At 32.7% G+C, this 15,830-nt stretch overlaps 1 protein-coding gene across 4 annotated transcripts; it reads right to left on the bottom strand.

The window, feature by feature from the left end:
- Positions 1-1,216: 1,216 nt before the first annotated feature.
- LOC114184892 (protein ARABIDILLO 1-like) lies at positions 1,217-11,820 on the bottom strand. 4 transcript variants are annotated; one of them, XM_085673781.1, is made up of 13 exons: positions 11,486-11,820; positions 9,803-11,403; positions 9,428-9,586; positions 9,253-9,333; positions 8,969-9,124; positions 6,930-7,057; positions 5,484-5,571; positions 5,114-5,208; positions 3,691-3,754; positions 2,786-2,961; positions 2,262-2,483; positions 1,913-1,997; positions 1,217-1,813 (listed from the first exon to the last, which is right to left on the bottom strand). In XM_085673781.1, the coding sequence occupies exons 2-13, from the start codon at positions 11,150-11,152 to the stop codon at positions 1,637-1,639; spliced, it is 2,781 nt and encodes a 926-aa protein (XP_085529907.1). In that variant the 5' UTR covers positions 11,153-11,403; positions 11,486-11,820; the 3' UTR covers positions 1,217-1,636. The 4 variants fall into 4 exon arrangements, with proteins under 4 accessions (XP_085529907.1, XP_085529906.1, XP_085529908.1 ...); XM_085673780.1 differs by having other exon boundaries at positions 9,803-11,208; XM_085673782.1 differs by having other exon boundaries at positions 9,803-11,208; positions 11,662-11,819.
- Positions 11,821-15,830: the final 4,010 nt, after the last annotated feature.

Below are 15,830 nucleotides of genomic sequence, written 5' to 3'. Positions count from 1 at the left end.
ATTAATAAATAAAAATTGTTTTTAATTTCCTACAAATTGATCCCTTTAAATATTGTGAGCATAGCTTCATCAAAGAAGCTTGTGATATTACCTTTTCAAAATATAACATGAGAAAGGAAGTTTATGATATAGTACATAATATGATACCATTATGCATTAGAAAAACTACAATGGCAAATGTACTTTTAATAAGCATCTCTCTCTATTCTATATATATATATATATATATATATATATATATATATATATATATATATATATATATATATATATATATATATATATATATATATATATGTATGTATTTTTTTAGCTTAGAGAGACAACTGTAAAAACAGTAGTTAAAAATGTTACACAATAATAATTGCATTAATTTTATTTATTAAAAATAATTTTAGAAATATATTTCAGACTATAATAGAATGTGTTTTTACTAATAACTTAAATAATAGTTTGTTGGACTAACTTATAAGTTAATTTTACTAATATATTAAAGTGATTGATTTTAAAAATTGAGTTGCTTATTTAGTTTTTTTTATTGCCTATAATGTTTTGATATTTTTTTATTAACCTTAATTTTTTTCTCTTTTTTTATCATTAGTGTTTAGTTACACAATATTATATGAAAATTACTTATAAAATAATAGTTAATGTTAAGTAATAAAAAATTTAAAATTAAATTAAATTAATATTTATTAGAATGATTTGTCCAAAACAAATTAGACAGATACAACTTTTAAAAATAAATTTAACTACTTTTCTAAAAGCACTCAATTACAATTACATAATATGTCTTTATATTGAAAATATAACTTTTATTATATAGCAAAACTTACATCTATAAATCACTTTTCATTTTTTTCAACTTATCAAATAATCTTAATCGGATAAAGTAGTTTATTACTTCTGCTATTTTTCCCAAACACATTCATAATCTAATTTTAATCATTCTATGTAAACATTTTAGGAAATGATGATCATCCCACTTTTGATAAGAAACATTTTCCACAAACTAACTCTGTTCCTGTCTTTTATATATGAAAAATATATGCTTTTAAGAAAATAAAAACCAAATACAATATTTTCATGAGTCAAAATAGAAAATTCATTTCTAAAAAAACAAAAGTAAACATTGGTCTCTCTAAGGTGCAAGTGAAAGACCTACTCTAAAACTTCTTATTTAACAACTCTATAGACTAACATAATATGTTGCAAATGAAGGAGGAAATGATATCATAAATGTATTTAACTGAGATTCTATATATTTCAAGGTGGTAACTGAAGCGAATCGAAACTCTAACAAGTCTCTCTAAAATAGCTCTAAAAGTTTAATTATACAGAATGCTTAAGAATAATACAAAAAAAAAAAAAAAACCATCAAGGCAGTGAAATTTATGTCAGTGTGCCTATCTGTTGCAGCCTTGATATGAAAAGATTGATACAAGGGAAGAAATACATCTGAAAACAAGAACTGTTTTTGTTTCTAAGCAGTTCCAAAGATGATGAAAAATGAGAACCAGTTAATGTATAACTTGCTTCACATCACATGCATCACGCTCACCTTGAAGTGTTCTTATGACACTGTGCAGTCCAAAATGATTTGAGAAAGAGGACTGTAAACAACAAATGAACTGATCTACACTGTATGCTCTATCTGGTGATGCTCAAGATTCCGAAGAACAATTCGAGCAAAGATTTTTGCTTCAAGTGGTGCGGTTGCTGCTGCAGCCGCACCACGCAGAACTCGGGATGCTCCCAAGTTCTGCATCAGGTTAGCGTGGTGCATGGCATGTCGTCCGCCAGGAATTGTAAACTGTAATTGAAAGATCAACACATAACAACGTCAGAGTTCAAACTGGAATTGGATAAAAAAAAAAAAAAAAAGCCTATGCTGCTACTTTGCTGTAGTTACCTGGAGAAGTGCAAATGCTGCACAAGCCTTGAGTATAGATGATGAATTTCGTAGCATAGCTATGAATCTTCCAATTTCAGCACCACTGAGAAACAAGAAAAGAAAAATTGGTCAAATTACCTATATATGCTCATACTAAATATATATAGCTGAAAAGAAAAGTGTTAAAAAATTAAAATTACATGCACTATTGCAACATCAAATTTTGATGCCAAAACAAAGAATACAGGAGAAGCAAGCAACTGACAATGACTTTCTATCATCAGAAAACAAGACCATACATGTGGTAGTAAGGTACAACAATACTGAAAAAGAGCAACTTTTACAAGGTATAAGGAGGAAAGGAAACCTGCATCTTAGATGTCCTGCTTCTGGAATACGTGCACCTTCAGTAACCTGTGTTAATGCAGCAGGGGCAGATGATGCAGCAGCAGCTGCAAATGCTTGTGGATCAGAGAACATAAGAACAAAAGCTTCAATGTGTTTCAAAGCCATCCTTCTGGCTCCATCCAAGCTCACACTCTTAGAAGTACTTTCAGATGGAGTGCCTACGAGAGCATATTCATCCATTCTGCAAAACATGTCATGATGCTCAAATGTTACGCATAAAATGATCTCTCATACCAAGTTTCATTGGTTAAGCAATTATTTTACAGTAAAGTCATTTTCATTTTTTTCATATATTCACACTATAAATACAGAACAGATCAAATTATAACAGAAACAAAATAAACCAAAGATCCACCATGTCTTCAAATAATACGAATGAACAAACTTCAATATGGGACATTAACCAAATATAAAAAACAAGCATTCTAAGAAACAAAAAGAAAGAGTAACAGGGACATAGCCGATTTTAATCAAATTAATTACCTCCCGTCAAACATGTAAGCCAATGCCAATGCAGCCATGAAGCGTGCCATTTTTGATACCGATGAAGAACAGAGATCAACAAGTGCAGATACTCCACCTTCCTCTACTATTCGTAGAGCATTACTAGCATTGAAAGCAAGATTCCATAGTGCCCCTGCAGCAGTTTCATGAACATCCTGAAAGTGGAAGGTGATTTTGAATTTAATCAGAATTTTACATATATAAATATAGATAAAGATGTAAAAAAAATAGAGACAAAAAGGCATGTAAATACTTGTGGGCAAAGTATGAAGGAGCCAAAATTCACATAGTATACAAGACAAAGTATCTCCCACAAGAGGCTAAGATACAAATAATGAAAGCTTGAAAACAAGAAGACCAGATATTCCTTTAGTAAAATGTTCAATTCAACACATGATAGGCCTGTGAATTATACGCACTTCATGCCCTAACAACTCTTGCTTGAGAGGGAATGTGATATTCATGTGTCTTCACTTGATAGCTTAAGTCCTTTGGGATTGTTAGCTCACGGCAACAATAACTAAAGTAAAAAAATTATCATATCATAACCTAGAAAAGTCACTATTAAAAAACAAAGCATCCTAGTAGCTAGCAACAAATAATAGTTGTTCTGTTTAACCACCTACTTAACCTACATAACATATGCAGTATGAATTTATACGAAAAACTAAACCCAAAAGAGAAAAAGGCTTACGGAACCCGACCAATATAATTGCAAACAGCTACTGTAAAGCAACTTAATTAAAAGACTAAAATAATAACACCACCAACTAGGAACGAGTTGATCCACCAAAATGGAATACTTTTTTGGAATTGCTATTTACTCGTCTAGCATTGATTTATAAACATAGGCGTAAACATCAAACATAAAGGGAATAAATTACCTCTGCTTCAGACCGTGCAAGTGCAATCAGAGGTGCAACACCTCCTTCTCGTCCAATGGCAACACTACGCAAACAAAAACCAACATTAATGAATACAGGCATAATCTGATACAGAAAGATAATGAAATTTTATAATGACAACTTTTTTAACCAAGCTCAAAACCATATATTAGTCAAAGAAAAGAAACAGAAAGTTAAAAATCTTGCATTACAAGGATTAAAAACATAGAAAGGGCACATTGAACTAAAATCATTTATTTTATTAGTGAAAAACCAGAACAGGTCCTCTAATTCGTTGTTTGCTTTTAACAAAGTAGGTTGGAAACTATCTAGGATGCAGCTAAGAGGGTACATTTACACCACAGAGTCTGATGTGATGAATACACATGCAAATTACATATCCAATACTACATGAAGTTGGAGCATATATAATGAACTAATTTTAAAACCTCAGGGGAATTGATAAAGACCTTGGTTTTGCAACACATCTCACAAATTGTGGCTTAAATCGCATGATTAATTAAGTTTCTCGTTTCCTTATTTTAATTTAGTTTCTTGCAATTTGATCATAATATTCAGTTTCCTATAAGATAGCTTGATCATAATCCATAAACTTCATGGATGGATTTAGATTTTGTGCATATAAGTAATTGTACAAATCACTAAATATACAACAAGAGAAATCATCCCTTCCGTCATTCGCGTCATTCATGAATTGAGGTTTTTCGTTTCACTACACAAGACTCTCGAAACTCATCTTTCTTCTCTTTCTTTTTCTATTCTATTCTCTCCAATCAATATCTCATCGTTAACTTTGTCTAGTGCCACAAATCTATTGTTCCTAAGTGTGACAATTGTCAAAATCAAAGATTGTCAAAATCTGAGATCCTACCTAAGATCAAGAAATGAAAATTTTTAAATCTTGAGACTGTAGGATCCTCTACTAAAAATAGTCCAATTTAAAATTTAGAAAAGAAAAAAAACAACTTAAGTAACCAATACATAAAACGAGCTCACTAAAATACAATTGTTTAGATATTTACCTAGTATTTATTGTATTATTAATATCTTAATATTTAACAATGATTATAAAGGAAAAATAAGAAGAAAAAAAAAAGGGGGACCCAAAATCAGAAGACTTTATTTCAAAGGCCAAGTATAAGAAAGATCAGCACAAAACTAATTGTAATTAGAGAGGGTTAAGAACCAACAAAAATAAAAGGAAAGAAAGAGAAGAAAGACACAACTAATGGCAATGGGGACGAAAAATCGGAAAAAAAAAAGTTATTAAAAAGAAAAATATGATTTTTAAGTAGACAAAAGTTTGTACCCCGACACTATCTCTCATATATGACGAATTCCAAACAAGTCTTAAGAATCAAGATTCAGGGAGATCAAACACAAACAGAACTCTTAGAAGTACCTATTAGCTTCCGAGACTGACAATCCCCACAGAGCTCCAGCAGCCCTCTCTTGAAGTCCAGGGGAGGCATTAGCACAAGCTTGGGCAAGAGCAACCTATAGAAACCATAATGTCAAAACATAAACACACTAAACTTTTCAGTCAACCAATTCCATTCTATCTCCCAGTCTCTCTCACCCTATATATTCCTCTGCCTCCCCCTCTCTAAATTTAACAGTGGTTTTAAAGTGCAGGTTTCTCCCTTATTTTCTGTCACCGATTTGCATTTTCTTCGGGAATGTTTCTTATCATCCCTTGTATCTTTCTATTTCTATTTAATGCTACAACTTTTTCTATTTAAAAGTAATAGCTTAACCTGGTAAGAACTTACCAAGGCCTGAACTCCACCAGATGCGGCAATGGCTTCTCGATTTCTATCATCAAATGACAAATTCCAAAGTGCACCAGCAGCCTCTTGCCTGTATAAATATCAGGGTCAAAGCAAAGTTACTGCAATAATATTTTTCAAGGTACAAGATCACAGGCTAAAGAGAAAAGACATCAATTGTAAATCAATTATCCCACAAGCTTAAACTGTTGTATAAATGGTTTATGAAACCAATTTCTACAAGCAATGGCCATTTTCTTTTATCATATTGCAGTTCAGATCATTGTTTGTGAAGTCCGTAGTTACAGCTTCTAAGATTAGTATTGGTTGGCAGATCTTCAGCCAATATTTTGGAGTGCCAAAATTTTGATTGAAATACTCTTTTGGTCCATTTTTTCGTCCAAAAATGTCATATTGGTTCTCTAGTTTTTTTAGTCTCAAATTGACCTCGATCTTTTAAAAATTGATGCAATTTAATCCTTTTTATTAAATTTCTTGAAGCGAAGCAAGAATTTTTCATCAAAATTGACACTGGTATTATGTCAATTACATTAACAAAAAAAAATTATTATTCACAACTACAATTTTTATGGAAAAACATTGATCCAATCCAAGAAATTTAACAAAAAAAGACCAAATTGCTTCATTCTTTCAAAATTCGGAACCAAACTAGAACTAAAAAGAATTAGAAGACTAACTTGATATTTTTGAATTAAAATAAAAACCAAAAAAGTAATCCCAAATTTTTTCTATAAAGTAGTAAAAACATTGTATTTATTTTTGTATGGTAATAAAAAATAATAAAATTATAATTATTGTTATCGTTATAATTATAATTATAAAATTAAATAAAAGTAATTTTTATAATTTTATTATAATTAATTTTCATTTGTAGTGATTAAATTTTAAAAAATAATTAAATAAAAAGATGGTTAAATTAAATAAATGATCACTTAAAAAATAATATTAAGAAAACAATTATTTTTATTTAAAAAATATTTAAAAGGTCAAATTGAAAAATAAATATGGACAATAAAAAAAACTTTTTTTATGTATTGATATATAATTTTTTTTAGAATATTAAATATATAAAATATATTAAAAATATTAAATTTTTAAAAAATATATTTAAAATTATATAATAAATAATATAAATATAAAAAAATTTGGGGGGGCCATGGCCCCCCTATGTCACAACGTAGTGAGTTTATTTGTAGTAAACTTTAGCAGTTGCGTTGATATAAATAATTTATTAAAATAGACGTGTTAAGTCAGTGTTTTGTTTCACAATTATTCATAGTCTTATCTCATACAAATATATTCACTTGGGTTCCCTCCATCTATATTTCCCCTCTTCCACCTAATCCCTATTTTTTTTTATCAAAAACATACCTAAAAGCAATACACAGGTACAATATTACACACATGCAAAGAGCAGTTAAACATTACCTGACACCCTCGTGGGGAGAACGAGTAAGTTGAACAAGAGCCTCAAGAGCACCTGCTTCTTGTCCAACGGCAGCATTGTTACTGTTACTATCTCCATGAGCAGCTAAGTTAGCCAATGCACGAGCAGCCTGATATTTAACAGTAGTTATTTTAATAACCCCACACCAGTGCACTTGCATCCCTCCATGGAAAGTAAAAGATTTGAAAAAACATATAACACATTCTGAAGAATCACTATATAAGTTAAACAATGTTCATGCATCTGTATTTAATGTAAACATGAAGAATTCATACGAAATTATATAAAGCATTTGCAACCATGTGGCACTAGTAAACAACCATTGACAAAAATAAGACATTGTAGACTACAACACCATCAAAACCAGAAATGACATCGAACTATTCTTTTTCTCTCGATATATACAAATAAATTACATACCTCTGTGAGGTATAACTTTTAGCAGAAAACTACATATGGAAATAGATCCATGATTCTTGTTCCACTTATAAGGGTACTTATCCAGAATAGGAAAGATGCACCATTGTTCTCAATCATGGTTATCAAACTCGAGTTTTAACTCATAAAAATGTACAAGTTCACAAATCCACAACCCGTTTCATGTTAACTCATTTGTAGGTTTGTTTTTTAGAGTGGGCTCGGTGGGATCATAAACTCAGGTGAACACAGCCAAACCCCCAACTTAGAGAGTTCAACTGCCGTTTTTTAACTGTAAATGATTCTCCTTTGTGTCATTTTGGCATGCAAAAATGGAAGAAAAGGGAAGACCCACGATTAGGGTTCTCCACAATTCCTCAATTTGTTGTTTCTCTTTGCTGTTGGTGACAGAGCTACTCTTCTCGTCATGCTGCCCATCTCGCTGCTGATGACAATGCCCATCTTGACTCACACTGCATCCCTTCTCTATTCGCTATTTGTTCTTTGCACAGAAGGTTCAAGCAAGTGGCAGCTATCTTCTCCCTACAGTCTTGTGGTTTGCAAATTTCTTGAAGCTCCATTCTCTCTATACAATTTGCAGATATTTCTCTTCGTTTAGCTATTAAATGTTATCATATAAGGAACCTGTTTTGTATGAACTTATATTCTATTTAGTGTTGTTTGAACTTATTTAATAGCAATTAACTACTTGACTTGTTACTTTATCGTTGAGGTTAAATATTTTGCATTATGGAAGTAAAAAGTTCAAAGTTATTACAGTTATTTTAATAATTTTTTATATGAAGTAAATTGGTAAGAGTTCACGATTCAAGTCTATGGATCAAACTTACAAACCTTTCACTAGTTTGCATAAACTCTAGATTTTTGGCAATCTTGTTATTAATGGAAGATGGCAGAAGGCAAAAATTCTGCCATACAAACATACCATTGTAGCCTATGGCGCTGCCATTGTGAGCCTCCCTTCACAAATTGCCTATGGCAGTAGGTAAAAAATCTGCCATGACTGCCATGGCACCAAAAGTTAACACTGAGAAAAGATAGAGAATATAAGTCCAGAAATTCAAGGAACCTAGAATCAGACTGAAATTCTAGATTCAAGTAAACAACCTTGTAGTGTGATGGCACCATCAATGTCAAAAGGATTTAGCCATTGCTAAGCCTTCCAACTTCCAAACTAAGGACTTGTAGGTAAAAAAATCAAATAATACCACCGACAACACAATTTCATAGCCCCACCCCCACACCTTTTCAGGAGCAAAAAGTAAATAACAATTATTGTTGGAAAGCCGCCTTAATCATGGTCACTCCTAGCCCGCCTTAATTTCAGGTTCAAGGATGGTGTTTAGCCTTGCATCAACTAGATATATGAATTAAATAGAGTTTATAAAGTTTGGATAATCTTCCCCTTACAAACTAATTTTATGGAATTAAATTAAGCCCAAATTCTAAGAATTCCCAATCATGTACACAATCATAAAAGCATTTTTTAAATATCTACGATGGGTTCCAATATTGAATTGGCAGGTATTATCAATGAAATAAAAACAGCTTCAAAGATTTTAGTAATTGAATTGGATGGTACCCAAATACTAAAAGGTGGTGCTACCTGCTCTTGCACACCCTCAAATTTGCACTTACGTGCAAGCATCACCAGAGCATGTACACCTCCTGCCAGCGCAACCTCTGTACTACACTTGTCATCAGCTGCCAAATTAGCCAATGCACCAGCCGCCCGTTCCTGAAAAATTAAGACTATCTAATCAACCAACTGCAATACATATTATAAAACAGCAACATTACTGGATATAAGAAGTAATATAGTAAAAGTAACTTAAGAAGTTCATAACATAAAACCAGAGAACTTACTAAAACTCCATCTCCACTAGAGGACCACTTGAATATAAGATCCACTAAAGCTTGTATTCCACCAGCTTCAGCAATAGCACCCTATGATGGAAGGCTTTTAAGTTTATAATTTAAACTTTAAGCATTAAATATCAACAAATGAAAACTAAATAACATACAAAATCCAAATTCCAACCTTGTGCTCCTCTCCAACAGAGAGATTCCATAATCCTCCAGCAGCCTCTTCAGCCACCAGCTTGTTCATAGACCTGGCCAAACCAGCAAGAATCTGAATCCCACCTTCTTCTGCAACAGCTTTGGCCACATTGGCATTGACAGACAAATTTGCAATGGCCTGCAGAAATTTGAAAATTTAGAGAAATAAATCCACATTGATCATGTTAGATTGTTCTTAGCTCAGATTTATAGTGAAAAATGCATCTTAAACACACAAAATATCAAGACCACCTCAACAAAATGTAAACATTAATTTTTCTCACAATAGATCAGGTAAAAAATGACTACAAATTATCAGATAGACCGTATTTAAAAAAAGGGGTAGAAAGAGTACCTTAGCCGCCTCGGATTGAAGCCCTTCCCTCCAAGATTTTGCCAGGCCAAGTAGGAGGCGTATGCCTCCATCTCGCATAACTGCTTCAGCCCTTCCACAATCTATGCTAGCATTTTCGTCATCAATTACAACAAAAGTGGCAAGTCCTGTGGCTGCCCTCTCTTGAACATCCTCCTGAGAACTCTGCATTAGACTAAGTAAAAGTGCTCCACCTTGTTCAACCCAGAAATTATCAAGACCCTGCTGAGGACTCTCAGCAGAACGCAAAAGTGTGTGAGATAGCATCCACTCAAGCCAGGGTATAATTTCATTAAGATCCTTATCATTATTCTTTGAGGTCCTCCAGTCCAAAAACACATTTTTTCCTCTCTTTGTATTATCAAAAAATAAAGAAGCCAGTCCTTTAAAAATATCAGTATGAAGGGAAACTAATAACTTGTTTTTATATTTACTAGCAGAAAAGCTAGTGTCTTCTTCAAGGATAGGACAATTCAGAGCAATCAAAACCCTCAAATTCTGTGTTAAGGAAAGCAGTCTGAAAACAGCAGATGGTCCAATATCAGTTCTTGAAACATCTAACCCAATCAAGTAAGGAAGTTTATGCCAAAGATGGGAAACCACACCCCACTTCATACTTGAAGTCCCCGCCACAGAAAGGAAACGAACTGATAACACATTTCCCAGTGCAACCTCGTCAACATTCAGACAGTCAATGAACCCAATGTCAGTCAACTTTGGACAATACTTAGCCAAAGCATTAATAGCATCAGCATTTACATCCCTGATACCCGAGAGTCTAAGCTTATTCAAGTTAGGACAGCAATGAGCTATTGCTTTTATAGCATCACTACTTATTCTCTCACAAAAATCTGGTCCAAGCTGAAGGCTCTCAAGTGACTCGTGCCGAGCTACAATCACTGAAAGAGTTGCATCACTAATCTTCCTGCAATAGTCACCGCTCAATTCACGCAAGTTCTTAGCTCGAAGATGAATTATTGCATTAGCAGATTCCTCTCCCCGAAACCTGAGCTTCTGTAGATGCACACACCTAGGAGCAAGTGATGAAGCCATGTCAGCATCAAACCTGTGCGAACGAAGATCCAGAGAAGTCCACAGACACGGGGAGCTACCAAGAGACCTCCATGTCTTACAAGTTGACGACAAGCTAGCTCGATCTCGGTAACTCAGACAAGACAACAGCTGAATTACTGTGTCATCAGGCAAGCAGTTCCAATCAACAACTCCTTGGGGTTCCAAATGCAAAACCTCCTCCTGAACTTCAGGGGAACTAGATTGCACCACATTCCCTTTACTTTTCCTTGCCACCTTCCTCCTCACTCTACGATTCATTTCTCAACAAAATCACACAAAAAACTTCAAACTTCAAACCCCAAATCCCCAAACCACTGCAAGAATTCACCAATACAACATCTTCAGGCACACAAATCCAAAAACCATTGAAAAAGATAACACCAACCTCCAAGACACAATCACCCCTCCACCCCCAAAAAACCCTAGTCTTCAACCAAAGTTAACACATCAAAAACAAGATAACAAACAGACCTGAAACTCCACAACACAACACAACCCACCCCAGATGCCTAAAAACGGATAAAACCCAAAATTCAAATACAGGTAAGAGCACAAAAAATAGAATAATAAAATGTTATTATTTTCTCAAACCTGTGGACTCAGGGTATTTGGTCTTTGTTGAATACAGAAATCAGATGCATTCAATAGAATTTTCAATGAAACCCATCAAAGAAAAGGGAGTAAAGAATTAAGTTTGTTGAATGGGGTGCGGAGAGAAAGATAGATAATTCAAAGGGAAATTCAAAGGATGAGAAAGGTTGTCTTACATGAGAGGTCGAAGGAAGAAAATGATAAAGAAAAAGAGACGGTTGATTAGGTTAAATAAGAGGAAAATGTGAGAGAATACAATAGAATTCCAGCATTGGGGAAAAGGGAGGAGGGACGAAGGATGGGAGGGGAAGGAAGGAGATCAACAATGCTGTGAAACTACAACTCACAAAATCACCATCTTTTATATCCCTTCTTTCATAAATAATTTCATCCATTTGCATCATAAATAAAATAATATCATATTATTTCTTATTCTTAGACATCATTATTGATCTTCTCAAATTATAATGTAATGATTTAAAATATGTAATAGGATACTTAAAACTGTTTCTATATCTTAATTTCTCTTGCATGTTTTATTCTTGTACTTTCTTGCAATTGTCTAATATGTTAACTTATGTTAATATTATGACAGCCATGTCTATTAATTTCACTAAACTTTATTATTCTCCATGTAGTTATGGTGGATTAGATTCTTAAGTAGTTCATTGTGGCAAAGAACTTTAACTGTTACATTAATCTCAACACTATAGTTAGTTCAGTGTACTTCAAATGTCACATCAGTTGCACACCACCTCCATGACAACATAGCCAAACATAATTTCTAAAAGTATAACATTATCTTCAAAGTATGTGACTTTTTTTTTAAATTAATTTTATTAATTCAAATTTAAAGATGAGCCTATACATATTAAATAGATTTGATAAGATATTTGAAAAAAAAATTATAAATGTCATCCACTTCAAATTACAACAAGATTGGCTTTGGCACTCTAGGGTTGTTGCTTTAAAATACTAGACAGAATCAAACTTGTACTTAACTGAACATTACATTAATAAAATGTAATTATTTAAAAAACATGTAAATTCTATGGTTGTTTGAATTTAGTGTTAGAAGTTAAATTAATCATTAATAATTAATTTAGCTCATATAAACTCAATTTCAATTGAATATTGAAAAAGAAAAAATTTAATTGTCACCTTCCATATTAGACAGACAAAGAGAACCGATATAGTAATATAAATTATAATTGTTGTTTTAGTGATAACTTTTTTTCGTTTAGTATTACTCAAACCTAGTTGTTATAACAAAATTCATGCCCTTATAGTTTAGTTTTTGACATTTTTTTCTACAAAAAATTGTTGAATCTTCTGTATGTTAATCGTTTGAGTAGTTCAAAATTTATCTTAAGATTATATTAAATATGTCTTATATGTATTAAAAAATGTTAAACAATTATATTAGTCTTAATTATATGAAATATGATACCACTTGTAAATATATTAATTGTTCATTTTTTTTTAAGCTTTTTATTTTACTGTGAAGTATATTTAAGAGAGTGATTAGTTTGGTTGAGTTGAGTTTAGATTAGATTTCAACTCAATTCATTTAATTATATCTAGTAGCCCTACTCTTAATTGGTTGGATTAAACCAGAGTTTGAGCAGTTAAAAAAAATGTGTTACCTCTTTCTCATGTTAACAACAAAAATGTAAAAGTTAACAAAGTAATAAAAAAATTTAAAACAATGATCATAATATAAACCATAAATGTTTTGCAATTTAATGAATGGTGGATCCCACGGAAGAATGTCAATCCTATTTTCCGAATGTTGATGAGTCTTATTATTCCAGTAACACTATTGAATAAAATTTAAATAAGTGAAAACGTAATAAGTTCCTATTCATGTGATGATTGAAACAAACTAAATAATCTTTTAACCCTTATATGAATGTCCAATATGTATATGTATATAAATAAATTATGATAGTTATACCGAATTTTAACCGTTAATATTATTTAATAAGAATATTTTAAAATTAATATTTTTTTAAACTGAATTTTAATATTTTTAAATTAATGAACAAATAGTTAAACATAACTTGTGCACGCTATAAATCTAACACCATAAAACGCTTTCAATATAATATTCTTTTCAAAGTTATCACATTCTATTAAGAGTACTGACAATATATTCTTCTGAATATATATTTTAAAGAAAAAACAATTGAAATCATATTGAAAGTTTTCCAAAATATATATTTTTGTTTCATATAATCTTTCCGATGTTCAAATGATAAAGTGAACATTTCCCTTTTGTTTGGATGAAAGATTTAAATAATTTTAGGAAATTGAAATATTTTGAATTACTTATAATTGAATTCTCTCATTTTTTAAATAATTAGTTTGAATGAAGTAATTAAAATATCTTAGATTTCAATTTTGTTGTTTGGATAAGACAATTTAATTTCTATTTTAACTCAATTCTACCTTTGAGTCTAACTTAACTTAACTCGACCTTCAATTCGGTACAACTCGTCTTGACTTTTGGTTCAAGTCAATTCGAGCCGACTCGACCACAGCTAGTCTGACATGGGCCAATTTGAATCAATTCGGCATCGACACAATTTGAATCAATTCGACCTTAGCTTATTTGAACAAATTCGGCCCAAGTTGACTTGACTCAACCTTCAACTAGGGTAGATTGGTTTAAACCTTATGTCTTGGCCAACTCAACTCAACCTTCAGTCAGAGACGACTCAGCTCAGAGCCACCTCGTCTGGACCTTCGGCCCATAGCGCCTTGGCTTGAACTTCGACCCGGGTCAACTCGACTTGACCTTCGACTCAGGCTAACTTAGCTTAACTAACAACACGAGTTGAGTAGGCTCAACTTTCGGCCTAGACCGACGGTCTAGAGCCACAACGTCTCGACCTTTGGCCAAGGCCAATTTAGCTCAACCTTATGTTTGGGCCCAACTCTGTCGATTTACGGCCCCAGTTGACTCAGCTCAACCTAGGGCTCAACACGACTCATCTCGACCTAGGACACGAGCCTACTCGACTCGACCTTCAAGTCAAACCAACTAGGCTTGACCTTGAACTCAGGTCGACTAGTTTCGACCTTTGGCCTAGGCTCACTAGGCTCGACTTACTGTCTGAGCCAACTTAGTTTGACTTGCGGTCAAGGCCGACCCAACTCAAATTTGGCTTGAGCCATCTCTTCTCCACCTTCGGCTAGGTCAACTCGAGCCGGCTCATCTCGTCTTTTAATCCAGGCCGACTTGTCTCGTCCATTGGGCCGAACCGACTCGTCTCGACCTTTTGTCTGACCCGACTTGACCTTTTGGACCAATGCACTTTTTTTGTTTTAACCATTGAGGAATTCCATAACCTAGGGAATTCCAATTTCCTTCTTTTTTTAGTGAATTTTAAATTCTACTATTTTAGTTATTTGAAATACCTTTTTAAAAAAATTCTTCAATTTCAATTTACTTTTAATTTTCTCATCCAAACATTTCATTTTTTGAAAGAATTAAAAATTTTCAAATAAATGAATTACTCTCTTAAATTGTTTATGATATTTTTTCAACTTGTTGGATTCAAAAGTCTCCGTACTTAAATGCTTATTTGATGTTTGAGCCATAAAAAAAATGGTCAATTGATTACGGATAGGATATTCAAGCAAGAGAGATATCCTATAAATTATTTCTCCTCTAGAACTGATGTAATTTAAGCGATGTGAGACAGTCAAAGTGAGTTGAGTTCACTCAATTGCTCTGCACCCAATGGTGGTAATATTATTTTGGGATGTTCATGGTTGTTTTGATAAAGAAACAAAGACAGACATTTAGGAAGTGGAAAATATACTTCTTCGTTTTTAAGTATTAGGACAGATTTTGAATATTTAAATTTCATGACATTTTCACCCTGCAAACTGAGTTAACTTCACTTTGAAAAAACCGTTGAAAAATTCTTCATCCTGTGCTTTCCATATACTCAAGGACTTTGTAATTAATCATGAAAGAGGACTTAATAAGCAGTATTTGGACACCAGGATGAAAAAGGCTATATCGTACATAGTCACATGTTTGTTTTCCATAGCATTATGAAGGAGTTTTTCCTTCATATAAAAATTTGAAGTTTCATCTCAGACTCCAATGCTTCCATACCCTTTATAGTAAAGGATGATTTATGAGAAAGTAAGAGAGATAAAAAGAATGGGAATGTAGTAGACACAAACACTCAAATCAATCAAGCATCAGTTCTACCACAGGAGCAAGTAAACACATGCTACCATGATGGATGAACATGCCCAAAAAGAGAGAGTATGAATATAAAAGCATCAGATCTGTAATTTGCATAACTAGTTTGTTTCTTAATAC

Source organism: Vigna unguiculata, chromosome 5 (genome assembly GCF_037176805.1).
Source record: "Vigna unguiculata cultivar grain cowpea cultivar isolate G323 ecotype 2 chromosome 5, ASM3717680v1, whole genome shotgun sequence".
Lineage (NCBI taxonomy): Eukaryota > Viridiplantae > Streptophyta > Magnoliopsida > Fabales > Fabaceae > Vigna > Vigna unguiculata.
The sequence above is the reverse complement of the archived record's forward strand: the minus strand, read 5'-3'. Positions and strand labels throughout refer to the sequence as shown.

Excerpts from the sequence above, each read along its gene's own strand:
- LOC114184892 (XM_085673781.1), bottom strand. The coding sequence starts at position 11,152 with ATGAATCGTAGAGTGAGGAGGAAGGTGGCAAGGAAAAGTAAAGGGAAT. Across the intron at positions 3,755-5,113 it reads TCAGTCTCGGAAGCTAATAG|TGTTGCCATTGGACGAGAAG; the intron begins GTACTTCTAAGA and ends TTGTTTGCGTAG. Across the intron at positions 1,814-1,912 it reads CAGCATTTGCACTTCTCCAG|TTTACAATTCCTGGCGGACG; the intron begins GTAACTACAGCA and ends TTTCAATTACAG.